The 18,396-nt window shown below is 47.0% G+C and overlaps 1 protein-coding gene across 5 annotated transcripts in view; it reads left to right on the top strand.

The window, feature by feature from the left end:
- Nucleotides 1-1,162: 1,162 nt before the first annotated feature.
- The window catches only part of CARMIL1 (capping protein regulator and myosin 1 linker 1), a 323,242-nt gene continuing 306,008 nt past the window's right edge, over nucleotides 1,163-18,396 (top strand). For 3 of the 5 annotated variants that reach the window (XM_058667065.1, XM_058667059.1, XM_058667053.1), the window contains exons 1-2: nucleotides 1,163-1,613; nucleotides 5,997-6,094. In XM_058667065.1, the coding sequence (XP_058523048.1) occupies nucleotides 1,574-1,613; nucleotides 5,997-6,094 (138 nt within the window). In that variant the 5' untranslated portion in view covers nucleotides 1,163-1,573. The remainder of the gene's footprint in view (nucleotides 1,614-5,996; nucleotides 6,095-18,396) is intronic. The other 2 variants (XM_004593085.3, XM_004593084.3) reach the window with 1 other exon arrangement.

Raw genomic sequence — 18,396 nt, 5'->3', positions numbered from 1 at the left:
TAATTGTGTGGTTTAGGGTTCAGAGCAATCTGAAAAACGCTGGAAAATCTTCCCAATGAAGATATACGCTGGCGTAGCTTTGCAAACACAGGTAAGAAGCAGACAGCTTAGAGGCAGGGAGGAAGCAGGGGTCTGGGGAGTGGGCGATGGTCCCAAAGAGAACCGGCTTGGTAGTCACGTGGGGTTGAGAGGCCAGAAAGAGTTCCCGCAGATCCTAGCAGGATGACACTGTTTAAAAAGACCACCCGTGCATGGGATTTCCCTTCCTTTTCTCCCTCTCTGCTTTCTGTCCTTTATTAGATACCGAACCTGAATCAAGCGCGGGACCTTCCCGGCAGCACAGGAGAAAGCAGCCACGCACGTGCGCGCCCGAGTTCTTGGCCTCCAGGTGTCCGCGGCGGGGGAGCTAGGGAGTGGTACAGCCGTGGCGCTAGGCAGCATGGGGCCAGTAGCAGGCGCATTTCGGGTTTGGTGACAGTGGCCCAGCTCCCAGAATATACGCGAGGCACAGAGGGTTCCGCGAGGGAAAAGCATTGCCCAGGACCCGGTCGCTCACGGCGCCTGCGGGCACCAGCGGAGCTCAGCCAAGTGCCTAGGCTGCACGGTGAAGCGCAGACAATTTTCGTCTAACTGTGGCTCCCCAGAGGTGGGAGCGGAGTAAAAACGACGAGCTGACGACCTGCTTCAGGCTGGGCCAAGTGCGCCAAAGTGCGCCAAAGGGGCCCTGAGGGCACCGGCTCCAGAGCGCACTACCTGCAGAAGCGGCGCGCGCGGAGGCGCCAGGAACCGCCAAGCCCCAGAGGAGCGGCTCTCCTCTCCGCCAGCCAGCAGATGGCTCCCGGGCCCGCTCTCTGGCCTCGCCCCTCTCCAGATGCATTGCAGTCGCGGTTTGGGAGCGAGGCTGCGCGGAGGGCACGGTGCCCGCTGCCACCGCTGCCGCCCGCGCTGTGCCCCCGGGTGTGCGTTGCGCTAGGGGCTCGGCACCGGAGCCGGGAGGCCGGCCTGGAACCGGCGGAGGCGGCTCTCGCGAGGTGAGGAGCAGACGCAGAAGGAGGTGGAGGAGGAGGAGAAGGAGGAGCAGGAGGAGGGCCGGAGCTGCGCCCGCCCCACCGGAGCCGGCCGCAGAGCTAGCACAGCCCACTCCCCGCTCTCCCCGCCCTCTCCCCACGCCTTCCGCTTTCACCTAGGGCCGAAGGTGCGGGGAGGCCGGGCGGGCGCTGGCGCGGGCCGAGCCGCGCCGGGAAGGTCGAGCCTGGGGAGCCACCGGCCCGTGGCCGCGCCGCGCCCCGCGGGGTCCTGCCCGCGTCCGTTCCGCCGCCGGAGCTCCGGAGAGGAGTCATGTAGCAGCAATAGCGCCAGCAAACCCACCTCGTCTTTGCAACTCTTTTATTTTTGGACTGGCGGGGAGTGGGGGGCGGCGGCAAAATTATATCCCCTCCTTTTCTTACCCACCCCCATTTGCCATCTGCATTTGCTTCTCTAAAAAAAGATTTTAAAAACCGAGGGGCTGGGGGCCGGGCGGGGGCCTTAAATCGGAGTCGGACCCGCAGTCCCCCGCACCTGGAGCGCAACCATGAGCGAGGAGAGCAACGACGTCCCCAGGGAGCTGATAGGTAAGCTTCGCGGCGTCGACTCCGCGTCTTCTCGGCGTCCTGCGCACCTCTGAGCGCCCACAGGTCAAGCCAAGGCTCCGTGTCCCATGGGTCCGAATGGCTAGAGCTGGGTGGCTGGGGAGGGGGGCGGGCAAGTTAGCACCGCCGGAAGAGCCGGTACGGAGAGGGGAGGCGTGGGGAGGAATCGGGAGCCCCCCGCCCCCGGGAGGTTTCTCCGACCGCTGGAGGTGAGAGCCCGGGAAGAGGTCCGGGATGGCGGAAGAAAGGGGCAGGTTTCCCCGCGCTTGGGAGTTTGGGATGCGAGGGGCAATCTGTCCTAGTGCTAAGTCCCCTGCCCCAAACTCCTTGAAGTCTGAGAAACCCCTCCGGAAGGGTAGCTGGGAAGCACACAGTAGGTGGGCTTCGGCACGCGCCAGGTACCCATGGAACTTGCCATGTGGGTGTGACCCCTAACCCCCGCTCCCCTTCCCCCTACATGGTTGGGGGAGGGGCACCAGTCGGCTGTGGTGGTGATGACTGGACCTGGCAAGGCGTGGATTGGTGTAGAGAGCTGGGAGTGAAAGGGTTACTGGGCCTGTGCGAACGCAGGCCAGGAAATTGAGGCTTAATGATAAAAAGAGTTGTTTTAATAATGATTAACCTATAGATTATTACCCACCCCCACTTCTTTTAGGGAATCCCTGTGTGGTACACCATGCCAGTGTTTCCTTGGTGGGAGGGGTTTGGAGCTGTTTAAGTCTTGGGGTTTAACTTAATTATCTGGAGGGTTAAAATGGCAGAGCCAGAAGAGCACTGTGCTGAGCACCTAGCGTTGAAGCAGGGATTGTATGCAGCATGTCACAGGTTGCCCCAGGGATGTGCCTTCACACTAAACCATCCTTGGCACTCTGCACCTGCTGCTCTTCAAGGAGAGGGTGATGTGCATGCGGAGCAGGGAACAGAAAGGTCTGAGCCCTGCTTGGCGGTGCATGGTGCATGGGGTTTGGCCCAGGAGGACTTCCTGTGTGCTCTTCTGTGAGAAACTGTTAGCTACAAATGTCAAACTCCATGGAAGAAGCCGTTGCTGGGTCTGTGCTAGTCGGATTTAGGGTCTGAAGTCACACACACACACACACACACACACACGCTATCTTACTCATCGTCCTCCACTCTCTCCAGCTTAGGAGTGTGTCCTGGAATAAACTATCAGCCTTTGCTGGGGTGAGCCTCAGTCTGGTTCTGGCTGGTTGAGGCCTTTCCAATCTCAACTTGGAAAGGGAGACAGAGGCCAGAGGCTCTGAAATTCCTGGAGATGCTGGGAAAGGGGTTAAGCCAGGGCAGGCCTGCCTGGAAATTGATCTTACATCATTGGAGAGGGGGCAGGTTTTTAATTTATTGAGAGTCCTCTTAGAGCCTGGTGTTGAAAACTTTGGGTAATTACCCAGAACCCAAGAGGAAAAGATGAAGAGCAAATTTAAGGTATCTTTCATGTTCTCAAAATAAACGCATTGGTGCATTTTAAAACTTGAATTTGAGCCTCATCTTGAAATGGAACTTGTGTTTATTGAGTATTGCCCATCTCCCGTATCTCAACTGCCTGCCATACGCTTTGGGAATGTATATGATTTGGTTCTATTTTTAGGGCTTTCAAATGATCTAGTCAGGCTGGGATAGGAGAAATTTCTGCATCTGTGTTTCTCTGACTTCAAGGGTGGGCTGCTCTTACGAGTTGAAAATGGTGACCCTGGGGGCAGGTGCTGTGGCACAGTGAGTTAAGCCATCATCTCAGATGCCAGCATGCCACATCACTTTTCTGGTTCTAGTCTTGGCTACTCTGCTTCTAATCTAGTTTTTTGCTAATGTACCTGAGCAGGAATGAAAGATAGCCCAAGTATGAGGTCCCTACCACCTGGATGGAATTCTTGGCCCCTTTCTTTGATGTGGCCCAGACCTGGCTCCTGTGGCCCTTTTGGGGAGTGAACCAGTGAATTGGAAGGTCTCTCATATTCTCACTGTGTCTTTCAAATATGTAAGGAAGTAGACACATAAGTGATTAAACAAACTGGTGACTATATGGAAGAAAACTCAATGAATTCCTTAAGCACATTCCTCAAGGCATTACAGAAATTGCAGTGTGTTTTTCTGAGCATGGATGTCACAGAGACTTTTTGCAGACAAATTACAAATGCAGAAAAGAATATACGAAAAAAGAATAAGAATATACGAAGAAGTCACCCATGTTACCACTTGCAGATAGCTGCTGTGAAGCTGTTGGCGTGTGATATCCCTTCCTACTTTCTTCCCACCTGCCTGGATTCTTCAGTTGGTTTCACAGGCCCCATTTCCCACAATTCGTTTTTGGGGAAGGATGGAGTAGGCTGCATTGGTTCTGTTATGCTAGGAACTTGCTGAGAACTCCCAGTGCAGTGAGCTACCCTGCATGTCCTCTTGCCCCAAATATTCCACCCCCACGTCGTTCCCTGAACAAGCTGTGCCGTATCATGTTTCCAGTCCCTTCTTGGTGATTACGCCTATTCTCTTCCTCACTCTTCTTACCTGAGTGGCATAAAACTTTCCTCATCAGGACAATCCATCATTTGTTCCCAGAAAGAACATTCTGATCTTGCCTCAGTGATCATTGTTAAACTATATAAGGCAGAATGGAAGCTCCTGTTGCTAATAGAAATGAAAACCCTGTGTTCTTCCTGTATCTCAGCTGATTATTTTGTCCACTCCGCTTTGGAATCTGGCGATCTTCTGTTTGCTACACCTGAAAGGTTCAGCGCAGGGCTCTCCTCTTGCTGGACAGTGTCATGCACTCTCTCATGCATAGTCTGGTGTGCTCTGTGTCGGTTCATAGGACCGCTCAGGGACTCCACTAGATTGCAACTCCTGTGGAAAGCAAGGACCACCTCATCCAGCAACTGGTAGAGTACCTGGCACACCAGGGCGCTACTGTGTAGGTAGGATTGTGGAAAATGAATAAACCGAAATGATTAAAGAACAGAGTGTTAGTGCTATGGGAGCTTGCAGGAGGGAACTGTTTTGAAGGGCAAGCCTGGAGAATAGGTCAGGGGCATCCCAGGAAAGAGAATAATCCATGCAGAATGCGGTGGGAGTAGAGGATGGAGACGCTTATGAGGGATGGGTGATCTTGCCTGTTGTGTTATGAAGTTTGTGTCCATCAAGGTTTCTGTGAGGGGATTAGCATTTAGCCTAATGGTTAGGATGGAATTTTGTTTCCTGTCTCCTGATTCCACATTCCTGCTAACACAGAGCCTGGGAGGAACTGGTAATGTTTCACAATGATTGGATTTCTGCAGTTCACACGAACACCTGGATTGGGTTTCTGCTTCCTAGCTTTGGCTCTTGCATGACTGTGACAGGCATTTATACAGTGAACCAGCTGGTGGGAATATTTTTGTCTCCCGCATTTTTTGTTTTATGACTCTTCAAACTAAGGAAAAAAATTCTGAGTAATTGTGAGTCAGGCCAGGAGTGACACGATCAGACTTGTGGTCTCGGAAGGGTCACTGTGGTTGTGAAAGCAACCGTGGGTGGTTGGCGCCCTGGCCTGAGTCTTGTGAGAGACTCTGAAGCGTTTGGTGCAGAATCTTGAACAAGGACTCAGGAGCTGCCCATAAGGTAGATCAGAAGAGATGATGTCCAACGGAGAGCCTGGAATTGAGATGTGTAAGGTTTATAGCTTTGTGAGTGGCCACAGGAGGTGATCATGGGGTTGTTTTGGGATACTCATGGTGGTTCTTGGAAGATTTTGCCAGCAACCTTCAGCAGTCTCCCCTTCTCTCTCGATGTAATTCCTCTTTGCATTGTCTTTAACCACCCTTAGTGATACTGTGCTATGATGCTTCTGAAAGCACAGGTGGCTGGGAGACCCTTTTGTTGGTTATATCATTTGGTCCTATTTTGTTGTTGTTTTGTGTATGTTTTTTTTGCCTTATTTCCCAGTTTTTTTTTTGTCAAAGCCCACACAGAAATAGATGTTTCTGTGGCCCTCTGGTTTCCCAGATGCTGCTGGTGTCAGAGGGACTTGGACTAAGGCTGAGGGTCTTTATGACTTTTTATTGTGTATGTAATATTGTTCTGTCTACTGCCTCACACTGTTGAGAGTGTGTGCACATCCTGTTTTCCCAGCAAGATTATGTCATGCCTTGCCTGAGCTGGTATTATGTCATATGTTTTTATGTTTGTCCCAAGTTTGAGCACACTGTCCAAGGCACAAATTATTAAATACTTGACTGTTGATAACCATCAGGCTTGTGAAAAACTAGCCAAAAGAAAATAGTGAAACAACCAAATAATCTCTCCCAAATACTCTTTCCTCCCCAATATTTGTTTTTCTTATGAATCAAAGACTATAATGAAACCGTTCTCTTCTTTCAGAAAGCATAAAGGATGTTATTGGAAGAAAGATAAAAATTGCAGTCAAGAAGAAAGTAAAGTTGGAAGTTAAAGGAGACAAAGTTGAAAACCGAGTGCTGGTGAGTCTTATTGTTTCCTTTTTATGCAAGTGTTTAGAAGGAAAATTATCCGTTCTCTGTTTTCATGTAGCAAGTGTTCTGGTGTCTGTCATTGCTTGGGCAGTTCTGGTGGCTGTTTTAGATGACTTGGAATGTTTCTTTGTTGCCTTAGGGTGGTTTAAATCTTAGAGATGAGAGTTTCTGAGATTATGTTTCTCCCAGTTGAAACAGTGACATATTTCCATCTCTCTTGAAGCCTGTTTTCTTATTAGAGTTTGGTGCTCAGTGGGGCTTAGGCATTTTCCTTGATGTGTGACAGAGTTGGTGACCTTTATGAGGTTTGTTGAGGACTTCAAAAACACCTACACCATCAATTACAGTTTCTCTAATGTTACATCTGATTCCATCTTCACAATGATGACCAAGAATATGAGCCAGAAATTGGTCCTTTTGGTATTTTGTGGGGAACAGCCTGCCAGAGGCAGTGTCTGTTGCGTTGTAAGGATGTATCAACTTTGTGGGCACAAGTTTCTAGCGAGTCCTCAATAACTGAGTTGTCCACTTAGAGAGGTGAAAAGCTGTCCTAATATTTTAATGATTTGTGTGTTGCAGCTGTGGCAAACTTAAGTTTAAGCTTTGGATGCAGAGAATATTGTATTTATTTATTTACCTATTATCATTTTTTAATCCTGGGGACTTTCACAGATAGTCAAAAACAGAGTGTGGGATGAGGAAGCCTGTGTGCTTTCCATATGCCTTCAGGTGTTCAGTGTCACCCCAGTGTGGTCTTAACTTTCTTTATCATTGGTTTTCCCACCTTTGGAGTTTTTTTTTTTTTTTTTTTAATTCTCGCCTTTGGAATTCCCAAGCACAGGCTGTTGAAAGAGTATTTTGAATATTCCGCTCTTTTCTGTTGAAGTTGCCACTGAATTTGAAGTGTCTTTCTGATAATATCTGAGTCTCTCCTTGAACATTTAACCCTGGAATCTGTGACTGCCTTTCCTTGTAGGTGTTGGGAAGGGCTGTTCTGTTGGTTGCAGATTCCTTCTTTCTGTTTCTCTCCTATGTGCGGTCGGCACTGTGAAGAACCACTTCCAGGGCAAAATACGCTCCAGTGGACTGTGGGGTGAAGGTTATAAACAACAGAAGTGATTGGTACCATTGTCTGTCTTGTTTAGCTTTAATGAAGAGTAAATGTCCTTAAATTGTGTCTTTATTTGTTTATTTACTTATTTTTAAGGATTGTTCAGTCAAAGGATTGTGCTATGTTTTAGAGGCAATGGTGTAGGGAGTTTTGTTTTTTTCATTTGCTGTTTAGTATCTTTATGGTAAATTTTTATATTGTAACTTTACCAGCTAGGAACTACCTCAGTGGCACTTATTCAAGTAGTGTTTGCTTTGGCAGTCTAGGAATGGTAGTTGGCATTATTTGGTTTTGGATACTATTCATTCTACTGAACATAAACTCATATCATCACTAAAATTCACAATGTTAAAATTTCAAAGACGCATTTAAACCTTTCAATATGACTGAATCAGCACCATTTAAAAATAGTTGTAATTAGGACATAATGTTAAGTTTTGTTTTTGTTCCTCTTAGGGTTAGCTGGAGTTGATTGAAGTTTGTGACCACATTGCAGATATATTTGCGTGTAAGCATTTATTGCCTAAAGTCTGGAGTCTTAACATTTTCTTCCTTTTTTTTTTTTAATTGCATTTCATTTTATAACATCGTTTCATAGGCTCTGATGTTCCCCCAACCCATTTCCGTGCCCTCACAATCTTAGCATTTTCTACGAGCTTTGCCTAAGCTTGCTAGGGCTGTTTCCCGCATGGGCAGGAATTATTCATAGAAATACTGCAGTCCTGGCTTTCTTTGATAGTCTTCAGGTATGAACAAGGAGGTCTAGGAAGAAACTAAGAAGTAACTTTCAAGTTGTCATTTTTGGGAGTTTTTTAAATTAGAGAAATGTAGTTATTTGAGCAACTGGCAGCACACCAAAACAGGTTATACAGCAATAGTACCAGTGCTTCCACAATGCCTCATTTTGACTTGTTCTTTGTCCTTTTTGTGTGGGGCCTGGGGTTCCCTGAGCTCCCTTCCTCCTGAGGAAGGCAGGGGTGTGCTGTGTGTTCCTTGGTTACTTTTATTTATTTATTTATTATTATTTTAAAAATTTTTATTGGAAAGTCAGATATACAGAGAGAAGGAGAGACAGAGAAGAAGGTCGTCCATCCCCTGATTTACTCCCCAAGTGGCTACAACAGCCACAGGCACGCCGATCCACAGCCAGGATCCAGGAGCCTCTTCCGGGTCTCCCATGTGTGTGCAGGATCCCAAGGCTTTGGGCTGTCCTTGGACAGCATGGAGAAGGTGAGAACTTTAGCCGCTAGGCTACCACATTGGGCCTGGTTCCTTCTTTTGTATGCTTTGAATTTATACGGTTTCTAGCTGATCTTCACTCTGTTTTTTCCTCATGACCAAGGCTGAGATTTATTGAACGACTGCTCGACACTGTGCTAACTACTTTATTTCATTCCTGCTACAACCCTAGGAAGTAGGCGTTTTCCATCTCCGTTTTACAGATGAGGAAACTGTAATCTGAACAGGTTAAAAGTCTCTTGTTTGATGTCATAGCTAGTTAACCACAGAGGTGTGATTTGAACTCAGACTTGCCTCACCCAGAACCTGTTTGCTTTGCCATTATGCCCAAAATAAGAAGCAGATATTCAGAGAGGGTGTTTGGCCTGGCTGTAAGGCATTGCTTAAGATGCCCACCCTTCTAGTCCTGACTGTGCTCCTGATTTGAGCTTCCCGCCAATGCAGAGCCTCGGAGGCTATAGTGATGACTCAAATACTCAAGTTCCTGCTATCTGATGTGGATTTAGTTTCCAACTCCTGGCTACAGCCCCAGTCCAGCTGTGGTTGGCATTTGGAAAGTGAACCAAGAATCTCTTTCTGCATTGCATGTTAAAAGAAAAAAGGAAGAAAGGAGAGAACGTAAACGTGCTTTGCATTTTGGAAATATCCAAATCCTGTGGGCAGAGCCCTTGGTGCATGCATACACTGGGACTCTGGGTGGGTATCGGGTGGCGATTCCCCATCCCTGGGACATTTGGGAAGCTGGGTGTGACTTCCCTCTTTATCTCTCCCCTTCCCCCAGAAACAAGCAGAAATAAAGAATTTGGGAATAATGTTTTTATCCATTTGTCCCTAACCCTCGATCCTTTCCATCCTTATTCCTGCTCCTTGATCCTTCCCACCCTGTAATCACCATCAAATAAATATAATAAATTAACAACAAGAAAAACAAAACCATGCTTTGCCTTGGGGTCAAAGTGGTTTCTGCCTTCAAACTGTGATAGTGGTTATTTGGACTTTAAAAGAATCAGTATTCCGAGCTGTGTTCTTTTTTAAAAAATTTTGCTTTGATATATACATTAGTTTATTCCTGTTTGTTGAAGTGAAATAGGCACATGTTATGTGTAAAGTGGGCAGTCTAACTTCATGAGATTCTTGATAGCTGTCAAATACTATGCACATTATTAAACTCTCAAAGGCGGAGACCTCCTGCCTGTTGATTCATTCCCCAAATGCCTGCAACAGCTGTAATTGGGCCAGGCCAAAGCCAGGAACTGGCAGCTCAATCTAGGTTCTTTTCTGAGGGTGGCAGGGACCCATCAACTTCAGCCGTCACTTGCTGTGTTCTAGGGTCTGTAATAGCAGGAAACTGGGGTCAGGCCTGCAGCCAGTACCAGAACCCAAGACAGTGTGATATGGAGGGCTGGTGGCCTAAGCAGTGTCTTAACCTACTGTGTCTCCTGCCTACCTCTTGAGTAGTTTTTGGTAGGAGATTAATGACTAGGTCTGGGCATTGGGTCCCAGAGACAAAATCAGCATGGGGTTTAATCATAGTAGCTAAGCTCTAGCTGCTTGTGGAAGACCCACAGCTGGTTCAGTGATTAGCATGTAAACAACTAGTTAAGTTGTAGTTGACTGACTAGTTGGTTGGCTGTAGCTAATTACATTTCTTTCTGTGTTGCATGCCCATGTTTCTGTGAATGTTTTGTGATCACATTGTTGGCTGGAGTCTTTAGAACATACTTTTCAAAAAAATATAATTTTATATGAAGCACAAAGTTAGTGGGAGAGAAACAGAGATAAAGAGCGAGCGAGCGAGCGAGCGAGAGAGAGAGAGAGAGAGAGAGGATCTTCCATCCACTTGTTTACTCTTGAAATGATTGTAGTGGTTGGGACTGGGCCAGGGTTAAGTCAGGAGCTTGGAATTCCATACATGTTTCTGGTATAGTTGGGAGGGTTCCAGGAGCATAAGCAGGGAACTAGATCAAAAGCAGAGCAGTCAGAACTAGAATCGGCACTCTGATATGGAATGCCAGCTTCCCAGGCTGTGGCTTAACTCATTGTGCCACAGCATTGGCTCCTGATTGTGGTTTTGGGAGATGCCAAATGATAAACTACTGAATTTAACTGGTTTAGGAAATTTTCTCTGTAACACATTCTAGCTGGAAAGTAAACATGTAACCAGGCACTGGTGGAGCATGGAAAGACTTCAGAAGGAAGCTGCTGGAGTGCTTTCTGGTCAGGTGAAATCAGAAATGCCAGGGTGACCTTGGGAAGAGTGTGCTGTGCTTAGATTTGGCAGTCAGGGAGCGAAAATCAGTTTCTCTACTACCTGGCCTTTATAGTTGTTATACAGCCAGTTCCATTTAGGTTTCTACAAATCAGATGAAGTATGCTGCTTTTCACAAATTTATTTTCCCCAAACTCTAATGACCATCTGTTAGGAGACATCCAGAACTTGTGCTTCTTGGGACAGTTACATGAAAAAGAAGGCAGACTGACTGTTCATCATTAAGAGTGTTCTAGGGCCTGGGCCTCTAGCCTGTGTCCAGATGCAACCACCTAACTACATTTGCAATCTGAGGTTGTTTGAACTCACAGGTACTGAATCTGAGGGTATGGTTTGAGGGCTGTGCCGCAAACGTTGGCTAAGGGGTTCAGCATTGGTGGTGTTGGCCAAGGACACCTCTTAAGAGCGGCTGAGAAGGGAATTACAGCATAGATGGTGTGTGGTGTAATGATGGGAGTGACCCACAGGGGACCTGGTCATCAAGCAGACAGAAAACACCAGAGTGGTGGTGCACCTCGTGGTATAACCAGTGCAATGATTCCTGTTTCTTGCTAATGTATACAGTAGGTGATGGCTCTGGTAGCTGGGTCCTGTCACCCATGTGGGAAATCTGGATTGAGTTTCTTTTTCCATCTATAACCAGTCCTTGGCTGTTGTAGGCATTTGGAGAGTCAATCTGTAGATGCTAAATGTCTCTCTTTCTGCATTTGTATTTCATAACCCTAACATTTTTAGGTAATGGTAGAGGTACAGGCAACCATGACAGATAATACAAGAGTCCACTTGTACCCTTAATCCATTTTCCTCCATCTTGCAGAAACATAGTGTGATTCAGGATACTGTGTGGATTGAGGTTGTAGGATGCAGGAAGTTTCCATCACTGAAAAGGCAGAAAATCCCTCCGTTGCACTTTTATAGCCATAGCCTGCTCTTTCCTAACACATGGTAGCTACTAATCTGTCCATTTCAATAGTTTTGTCACTTCTCAAGTGATGTTATCATAGACAAGCCTTCTGGAGATGAGCTTGTCCACTCAGTGTAGCTCCCTGCGCATGCTTCAAGTTGCTAGGTGCATCAGGTGGCCCGTGTTTTTCCTGAGGGTGGACCCTGGTGTGGAGGCAGTACAGCATGTTACCCATTCATCAGCTGGGGGACGTCTGGAATGTTTCCAGTTTTTGGTTATTAAGGTTATTCCTGATGCAAACATTGGTGTACAGGTTTTTTTTTTTTTTTTTTTTAAGATTTATTGTTATTGGAAAGCCGGACATACAGAGAGGAGGAGAGACAGAGAGGAAGATCTTCCATCTGATGTTTCACTCCCCAAGTGAGCCTCAACGGGCTGGTGCGCGCCAATCCGATGCTGGGAACCAGGAACCTCTTCCAGGTCTCCCATGCGGGTGCAGGGTCCCAAAGCTTTGGGCCGTCCTCAACTGCTTTCCCAGGCCACAAGCAGGGAGCTGGAGGGGAAGTGGAGCTGCTGGGATTAGAACCAGCGCCCATATGGGATCCCGGGGCGCGTTCAATGGGAGGACTTTAGCCGCTAGGCCACGCCGCCGGGCCCGGTGTTGTCTTTTATTAACTCAAAATATACACTCCACTGTCATGTCTTTATTTATTTTGAGGGTGAATATTTGTCTCCATTCTCTGTGATAAATGGCAAGCAGTGCAACTGCTAGCTTGTGTGGAGCCACATGTTGTATAGGAAGCTAGCAAGCTTTCCCAGAGTGGCTGTGTGTTGGCCTTGTCCTACCCTCAGTGTGTGAGGGAGTGACTTTCCCTAGATCCATGGCAGTATTTGGTACTGTCTGGCCTTTTTTTTTTTTTTTTCCTTTTTCTTTTTTGAGGATGAGTGGATGAAAGAAAAGTATCGACAGGCCTTGGTGATTTGTTCTCAGCACACCTGAGCTGTTGCCTGTGCCCTCGTAAGGAATGTGGCGCTTGCTCCCTCCAGGACTGTGGCTGCAAAGGTTGATGCAGCAGGCTCATGCCTGGTCTTGGACTTTGCAGTTTGGGTTGTATCATCTTTGCCAACCGCTTGTGCTCCCACACCCCTCAAAAAATGGGCCTGAAACAGGGCTCCTCTCCGCTCTGATTGGAGCTAAGAGGAAAATGGCAGACAAGTTTGTTCTCTGGAATTGTGCACCTACTGTCAGGAAAGTTGTGCACAGAGTTTGTATTTTGTCTGGAGAAGTTAACCCAGAATCCCTTCATGACTTGTTTTGGCCTTGTGTGCACCTTAATTAGCCTTGATTAGAATAATGGTAAGTTAACTTTTAAAATGTTAAGAATAGGGGAGAGTTATTTTGGGGTTATATGTAACACTCAAATATTTTAGAGACAGTGTTGTCTTTTATTAACTCAAAATATACACTCCACTGTCACGTCTTTATTTAAAAAAAATACATTGAAAAGAGACCAACTCTCGGGTGAAAGTTTTGTTAAGTATTTGGCTCACCTAAGCAATCATGAATTATTTGAAATCATCCATGTTCTGTGAAAATGGAAACCATTGTTCTTCTCTACCAGTCTCTGGCCAGTCTTTTTGATGCTTTCCCAATGTCCCAGCGTCTGACAGCTTGATTCAGCGGCATGGCTGGGGTCACAGTCACTGCTTAGACTGGAGTTCCCTCTGGAATTTGTGTTGCGTGGTTACTTTCAGGAGACATCAGTCTGGGCCACTGGTTTCCAAACTTCATTTCCTTTTAAAACCAGTAGTACCCTTTTCACATTTATGAATTATTCATAGAACGCATAGAGTGGTGATCTATTTTTAAAGAATTTTAAAAGGTTTTTTTAGCTATTTCAAAGGGCAGAGCAACAGAGAGCAAAGAGACACACAGAGGTGTGTCTCAGTAAACAGCTATGATTTCTCACTCTAGTTTCCCTTGGGTAGCAAATACTCAAGTGACTGGGCCACTTTTTGCTGCCTTTCCAGGCACGTCAGCAAGGAGCTGCTTCAGAAGTGGAGCAGCTGGGCGTGAAGTGGCCCTCTGATGTGAGATGCTGGTTGTGTAAATGGCAACTTACATAAAACACTGGCCCTGAAGTAGTAATATTTTTATACAAACTTATAAACCCAGAACTAGTGTGAACCCATTCCTTGGTTCTGGTCCACTGAATTGATTAACACAATTAGAAACACATAGGAGGAGAAATTGGGTCCTGCCTCTGTTGCATGGTGTGAAGAGACTCTCAGTTTACTGATTAACCAGTGCAAGCATCATAGCTTTTTCATGGCAGCTTATGTGGCTGTCTCAGGGTGCTTTCCAAGGAAATGGATGTGGTGGAGGGAGCTTTACCCTGAGGTTTTAAGAAATTCATTGATTTGAAAGGCAAAGTGGTTGGTGGTAGGGGTGGGAAGTGTGTGTGTGTGTGTGTGTGTGTGTGTGTGTGTGTGTGTGTGTATAGAGAATGGGTCATCCATGTGCTGATTCATGCCCCATATGCCTGTAATAGCCAATTCTGGGCCAGGCCAAATCCAGGACCTAGAAATTACATGCAGGTCTTCCATGTAGGAACCCAAGTATTTGGACCATCTCCTGCTGCCTTTCTTATTGCACATTAGCAGTAAGCTGGAATGGAGAGCAGAGCTGGAACTTGAACCCACAGACTCTGAAATAGAATGTGGGAGTTCCAGGTTACCTCTACATCCACTGCTCTAGTCTGAGTTCTGACAGCAGTGGGATATTCCAGCTGTCTCGTAAATGTATGATTATACTAAGTTTGCTGAGCATGTTTGAGTGTGTCTGTTGGTGTCCTACTATTCCAAAAGTTTAACAGAAGAGATCAGATTTAAGGGGCACCGTGGCCTCTGAAGATGCTATTGGAAAGTCACCGTGCAAGCTCTGGATTTCCATCCTCTGTTGAGGCCTCTTGTGCTGTTGTTGAGTAATTTGAACAGTTCCTTTGTGGTACCATGAGGAGTCTCAACTTTTAAGGATCACTTACAATTCAGTGCATAGGTGGTTTTCAGAGTGCCTGGGTGAAGTTACATGGCTGTAGGAAACTGAGCTTTAGAAAAGAGTGAGTGCATTGTGGCTAAGGCTCTTGGCCAAAGTTTTGGGAAATTCAGAAGAAAGCAGTTCATATTGAGGGCTTCAGAATTCACCTGGTCTCCAAAGCTGGAGTCGGCTTGCAGCTGATTGCCCTCATTTCTGGGTAAGGGGCGACTGCAGCATACATTTCCTTGGCCAACGGTTTTGATCAAGCTGAGTCTGTTACCTGAGCTGCCTTTACACCTGCGACTCATGTGCAGCTGCCCCAGTTTCTTTTGCAGTTAGGATAGGTGAGTCGGATGACCCGGGGCAAGGAAACTGTTCAGTGTTCACCAGGCCTGGTTTAACTTTTTATTGTTCTTAGATAGTTTTACAGCTTCTGGGATTTGCAACCTTGGGACCAGGGAGGGCATTTAGATACAGCTGGGGAGACAGAGTAGGAGAGTAGTATTGAAAGCTGAGGAGGAAAGAAGCCTACTACCAGAAATACTAGGCAACACTTTATTCATAGTTATAAAACAGCTAGGAAAACAAAGACTAGGTTCCTGTAACACCTTGAGGATTCATTGCATTGGAAATGTTGTTGGTATTTATTGTTGAAGTCCATGAGAAGGCCTTACGCATGTGGTTAAGCTATTTCTTAGAATGCCTGCAATTGGTACCAGAGCTCTAGGGTTTGAGTCCCAGCTCTCTTTCTCTCTCCAGCTTCCTGTTTATGGTTTATGCACACACCCTGAGAGGAATACGGTGATGGCTCACTTAACTGGGTCCCTGACATCCGCCTTGCAGAACTGAAGTAAGTTCAGGGCTCCTGACTGGATTCTGGCCCAGTGCTGGCTGTTGAGAGTATTTAGAGAAGCAGCAGACAAAAAATTTACATTTGTACCTTTCAAATAGAATGAAAAAAAAAAGTTTTTTGAAAGTAAATGCTAAGGTGCAACTGAAGTTTGATGATCACATTTTCCTTTGGCCCTAAACATCCTGTGATTTCTAAAATGCTTATTATCTGTTGATAGAATTAAAAATCTAGATTAGTATGTATGGGGCATAGCTGTCTGCATGTTCACATTGCTGTGCCCTATTTGTTTCTCTTGAAATAGATTATATTCCTCAGCTCTTTGAGAAAAGGAGTAAAGAGGGTGAAAGAAAAATGTTGGGAAGTGGTGTGTGCTTGTATGTACATCAGCCACCATGTCCTTTTCTTGACTGTTTTCTTCTGAATTTTTCTGTTTCCTGGAACATTTTCTGCTTTGAAAACATTTTCTTGAGGAGACTTGGCCAGTAGATGTATTGGCTTCCTGAGCTGAGAGTGGGTGTGTAGGATGGCTCCTTCAGGGTAGGGAGCAGGCTCATGCAGGTGCCCGAGTGGTGCTCACAGCAGCTCTGGCCTGTGGCAGGGGTTGGAGACAGTTGTGCTCCCTGCTAAAGAAGTAGGGGCTTGTCTGCTGAGCCCTTGGGGGCAATGCTTATCTACTGTTGTGTTCTGATGGCCTGAAGCTGACTCTGGGGAAATTTGCTGTGACATTCAGGAATTGCTGCCCAGAGGATTGTTGGTGACCAGGTTAACCATGCACCCTGGCCTAGCTGAAGTTTCTCCTGTGGCTTCTCTGGTTGTAGGATACCTGCTTGCTTTTTTTCCTTCCCTCCCCTTCCCCCTTTTTTCCTCTTCTCTCTCTCAAGATTTATTTATTTATTTATTTATTTATTTATTTATTTATTTATTTATTTATTGGAAAGGCAGATATACAGAGAGGAGGATCCTCCGTCTGATGGTTCACACCCCAAGTGACCACAACGGCCGAAGCCAGGAGCCGGGAGCTCTTCCGGGTCTCCCACACAGGTGCAGGGACCCAAGGCACTGGGCTGTCCTCGACTGCCTTCCCAGGCCATAAGCAGGGAGCTGGATGGGAAGCAGGGCCGCCGGGATTAGAACTGGTGACCATATGGGATCAGAACTGGTGACCAATGCGCTCAAGTCAAGGACTTTAACCACTACTCGCACCGGGCCCATTTCCTCTTCTCTTTTACAAAATATTTATTTACTTGAAAGGTAGTGTTAGGTTTTAAGTGCACTTAAAGTTCTTACATTGTTATGCGCAACTAATTCCTGCTGCCAGGTCCTCTTTTTAGGATTAGTTTACCACCAGCCAAAATTGCAAATGCAGCAAGGTGCTTATTAGGTCCGTTATTGCAGCGGAGTAGGAAACAGGAGCAGGGGTGGAGGAGGAGAAAACTGGAAGGAACACATCTGCCCTGGTGGCGGGATGGGGGCTGCTAGGGCAGGGGAAGGGACAAGACGAAGGGTGTTACCAGAAAAGCCCTGTGGGTTTTTTTCCTCAGCTTATTATAGAAATAAAAACCAGGGAATCTGTTGCAGACAGAAACGTATATTTGTGAAGGGACCAGGTGAGCAGGGAAGGGGGAGGGAAGGGAAAAGCACCTCCCAAGAGAAAGCCTGGAGGTGGGGGGTGCCTCTGTACAGCAGGAGGGAGAGACACCAAAGGTTTAAGGAAGGGACTTGGGATTTTAAGCATTTCCTGACCCCTCCTTGTTGGGCAGGAACCTGCAGCTAGTGTGTTCACCGTTGGTGGTCTCTTAATCAGTTAGGAAATGCGTGGGCGATGCTGGAGCCGCCCACCTGAAGGTGTGGTCAGGACCTCAGCTGGCCTGGATGGTCTCAGAATGGGAGAGAGTCAGGAGAAGGAAAGGGAAGAGAAAGGGGAAAGGAGAAGGGAGGGGCTGTGTGGACTGTGTGCTGGCCCCTGGAACTGGTGGTTGAGATGATCTGAGCCACAGGTGGGTGGGTGAAGACCAGGGGAGGGGCCAGAGACTGGGGAGTGGGATTCTCAGGTGAGGTGCCAGGTCACATCTGATTGGCGAATTTCCGCGAGCGTGGGAAAGGGGAAGCAGGAAGTGGTGCCTCATCGGAGGTGGGATGTTAGGATCACAGGTAGACCGACCCAGAGAGAAGGAGAGACAGAACTTCTATCTACGGATTTATCTCCTCCAAATCCCGCCTACATCCGCAGTTTGAGTTTTAGCCAGGCTGAACTCTGTCAAGATTTTTGCATGACTGAGCCATTGTTTGTTGCTTCCCACGTGCCCTGGCAGGGAGCTGGCTAAGCTGAGTAGCAGGGACTTAGATTGGCTGTGAGATGTGCATGTCCTGAGTGGTGACTTAACTTCCTGCACCTCAACGCTGACCTTGGCGTACTCATTTTCTACCCGTTTCTGGTGGTGAGCAAAGTCCTTCCTTAGTGTGGACTATCATTTGCTTGTTAGTAACTTCTTTTTGGAAAAGAGGTGCGGGACAGAGATGATTGGAATTCACAGCCAAAATAAATTTATTACAGAAAATGAATTTGCAGAGGGTGGCCAACTGCTGTCCTGTAGGCAGAGTGAACTCGTTGGCAGTGGCCCTGTCCTCCAGCTGGCCATGTCTCAAATAGTTTAGAGTTAGGAACTGAGATAGTAGCAATTTTAAACACTGGGGGCCTTACTCCCTGGGGCTAGGTGGTTGCAAAGGAATGCAAAGGGTGGGCTGTGGAACTCAGCTATACTCGGGCTAGGCTGCTCTTTTGCAAGGCAAGGCAAGAGTCCCTGGGATGATTGGCTCTGTTTACAGTCTGGAAGCTTTAATGGCCAAGGAACTAGAATGGCTGAGGTTTGTGTTCTT

This window comes from Ochotona princeps, chromosome 1 (assembly GCF_030435755.1).
Source record: "Ochotona princeps isolate mOchPri1 chromosome 1, mOchPri1.hap1, whole genome shotgun sequence".
NCBI classification, from domain to species: Eukaryota; Metazoa; Chordata; class Mammalia; order Lagomorpha; family Ochotonidae; genus Ochotona; species Ochotona princeps.
Note: the sequence above shows the minus strand (reverse complement) of the source record. Positions and strands in the feature narration are given on the sequence as shown.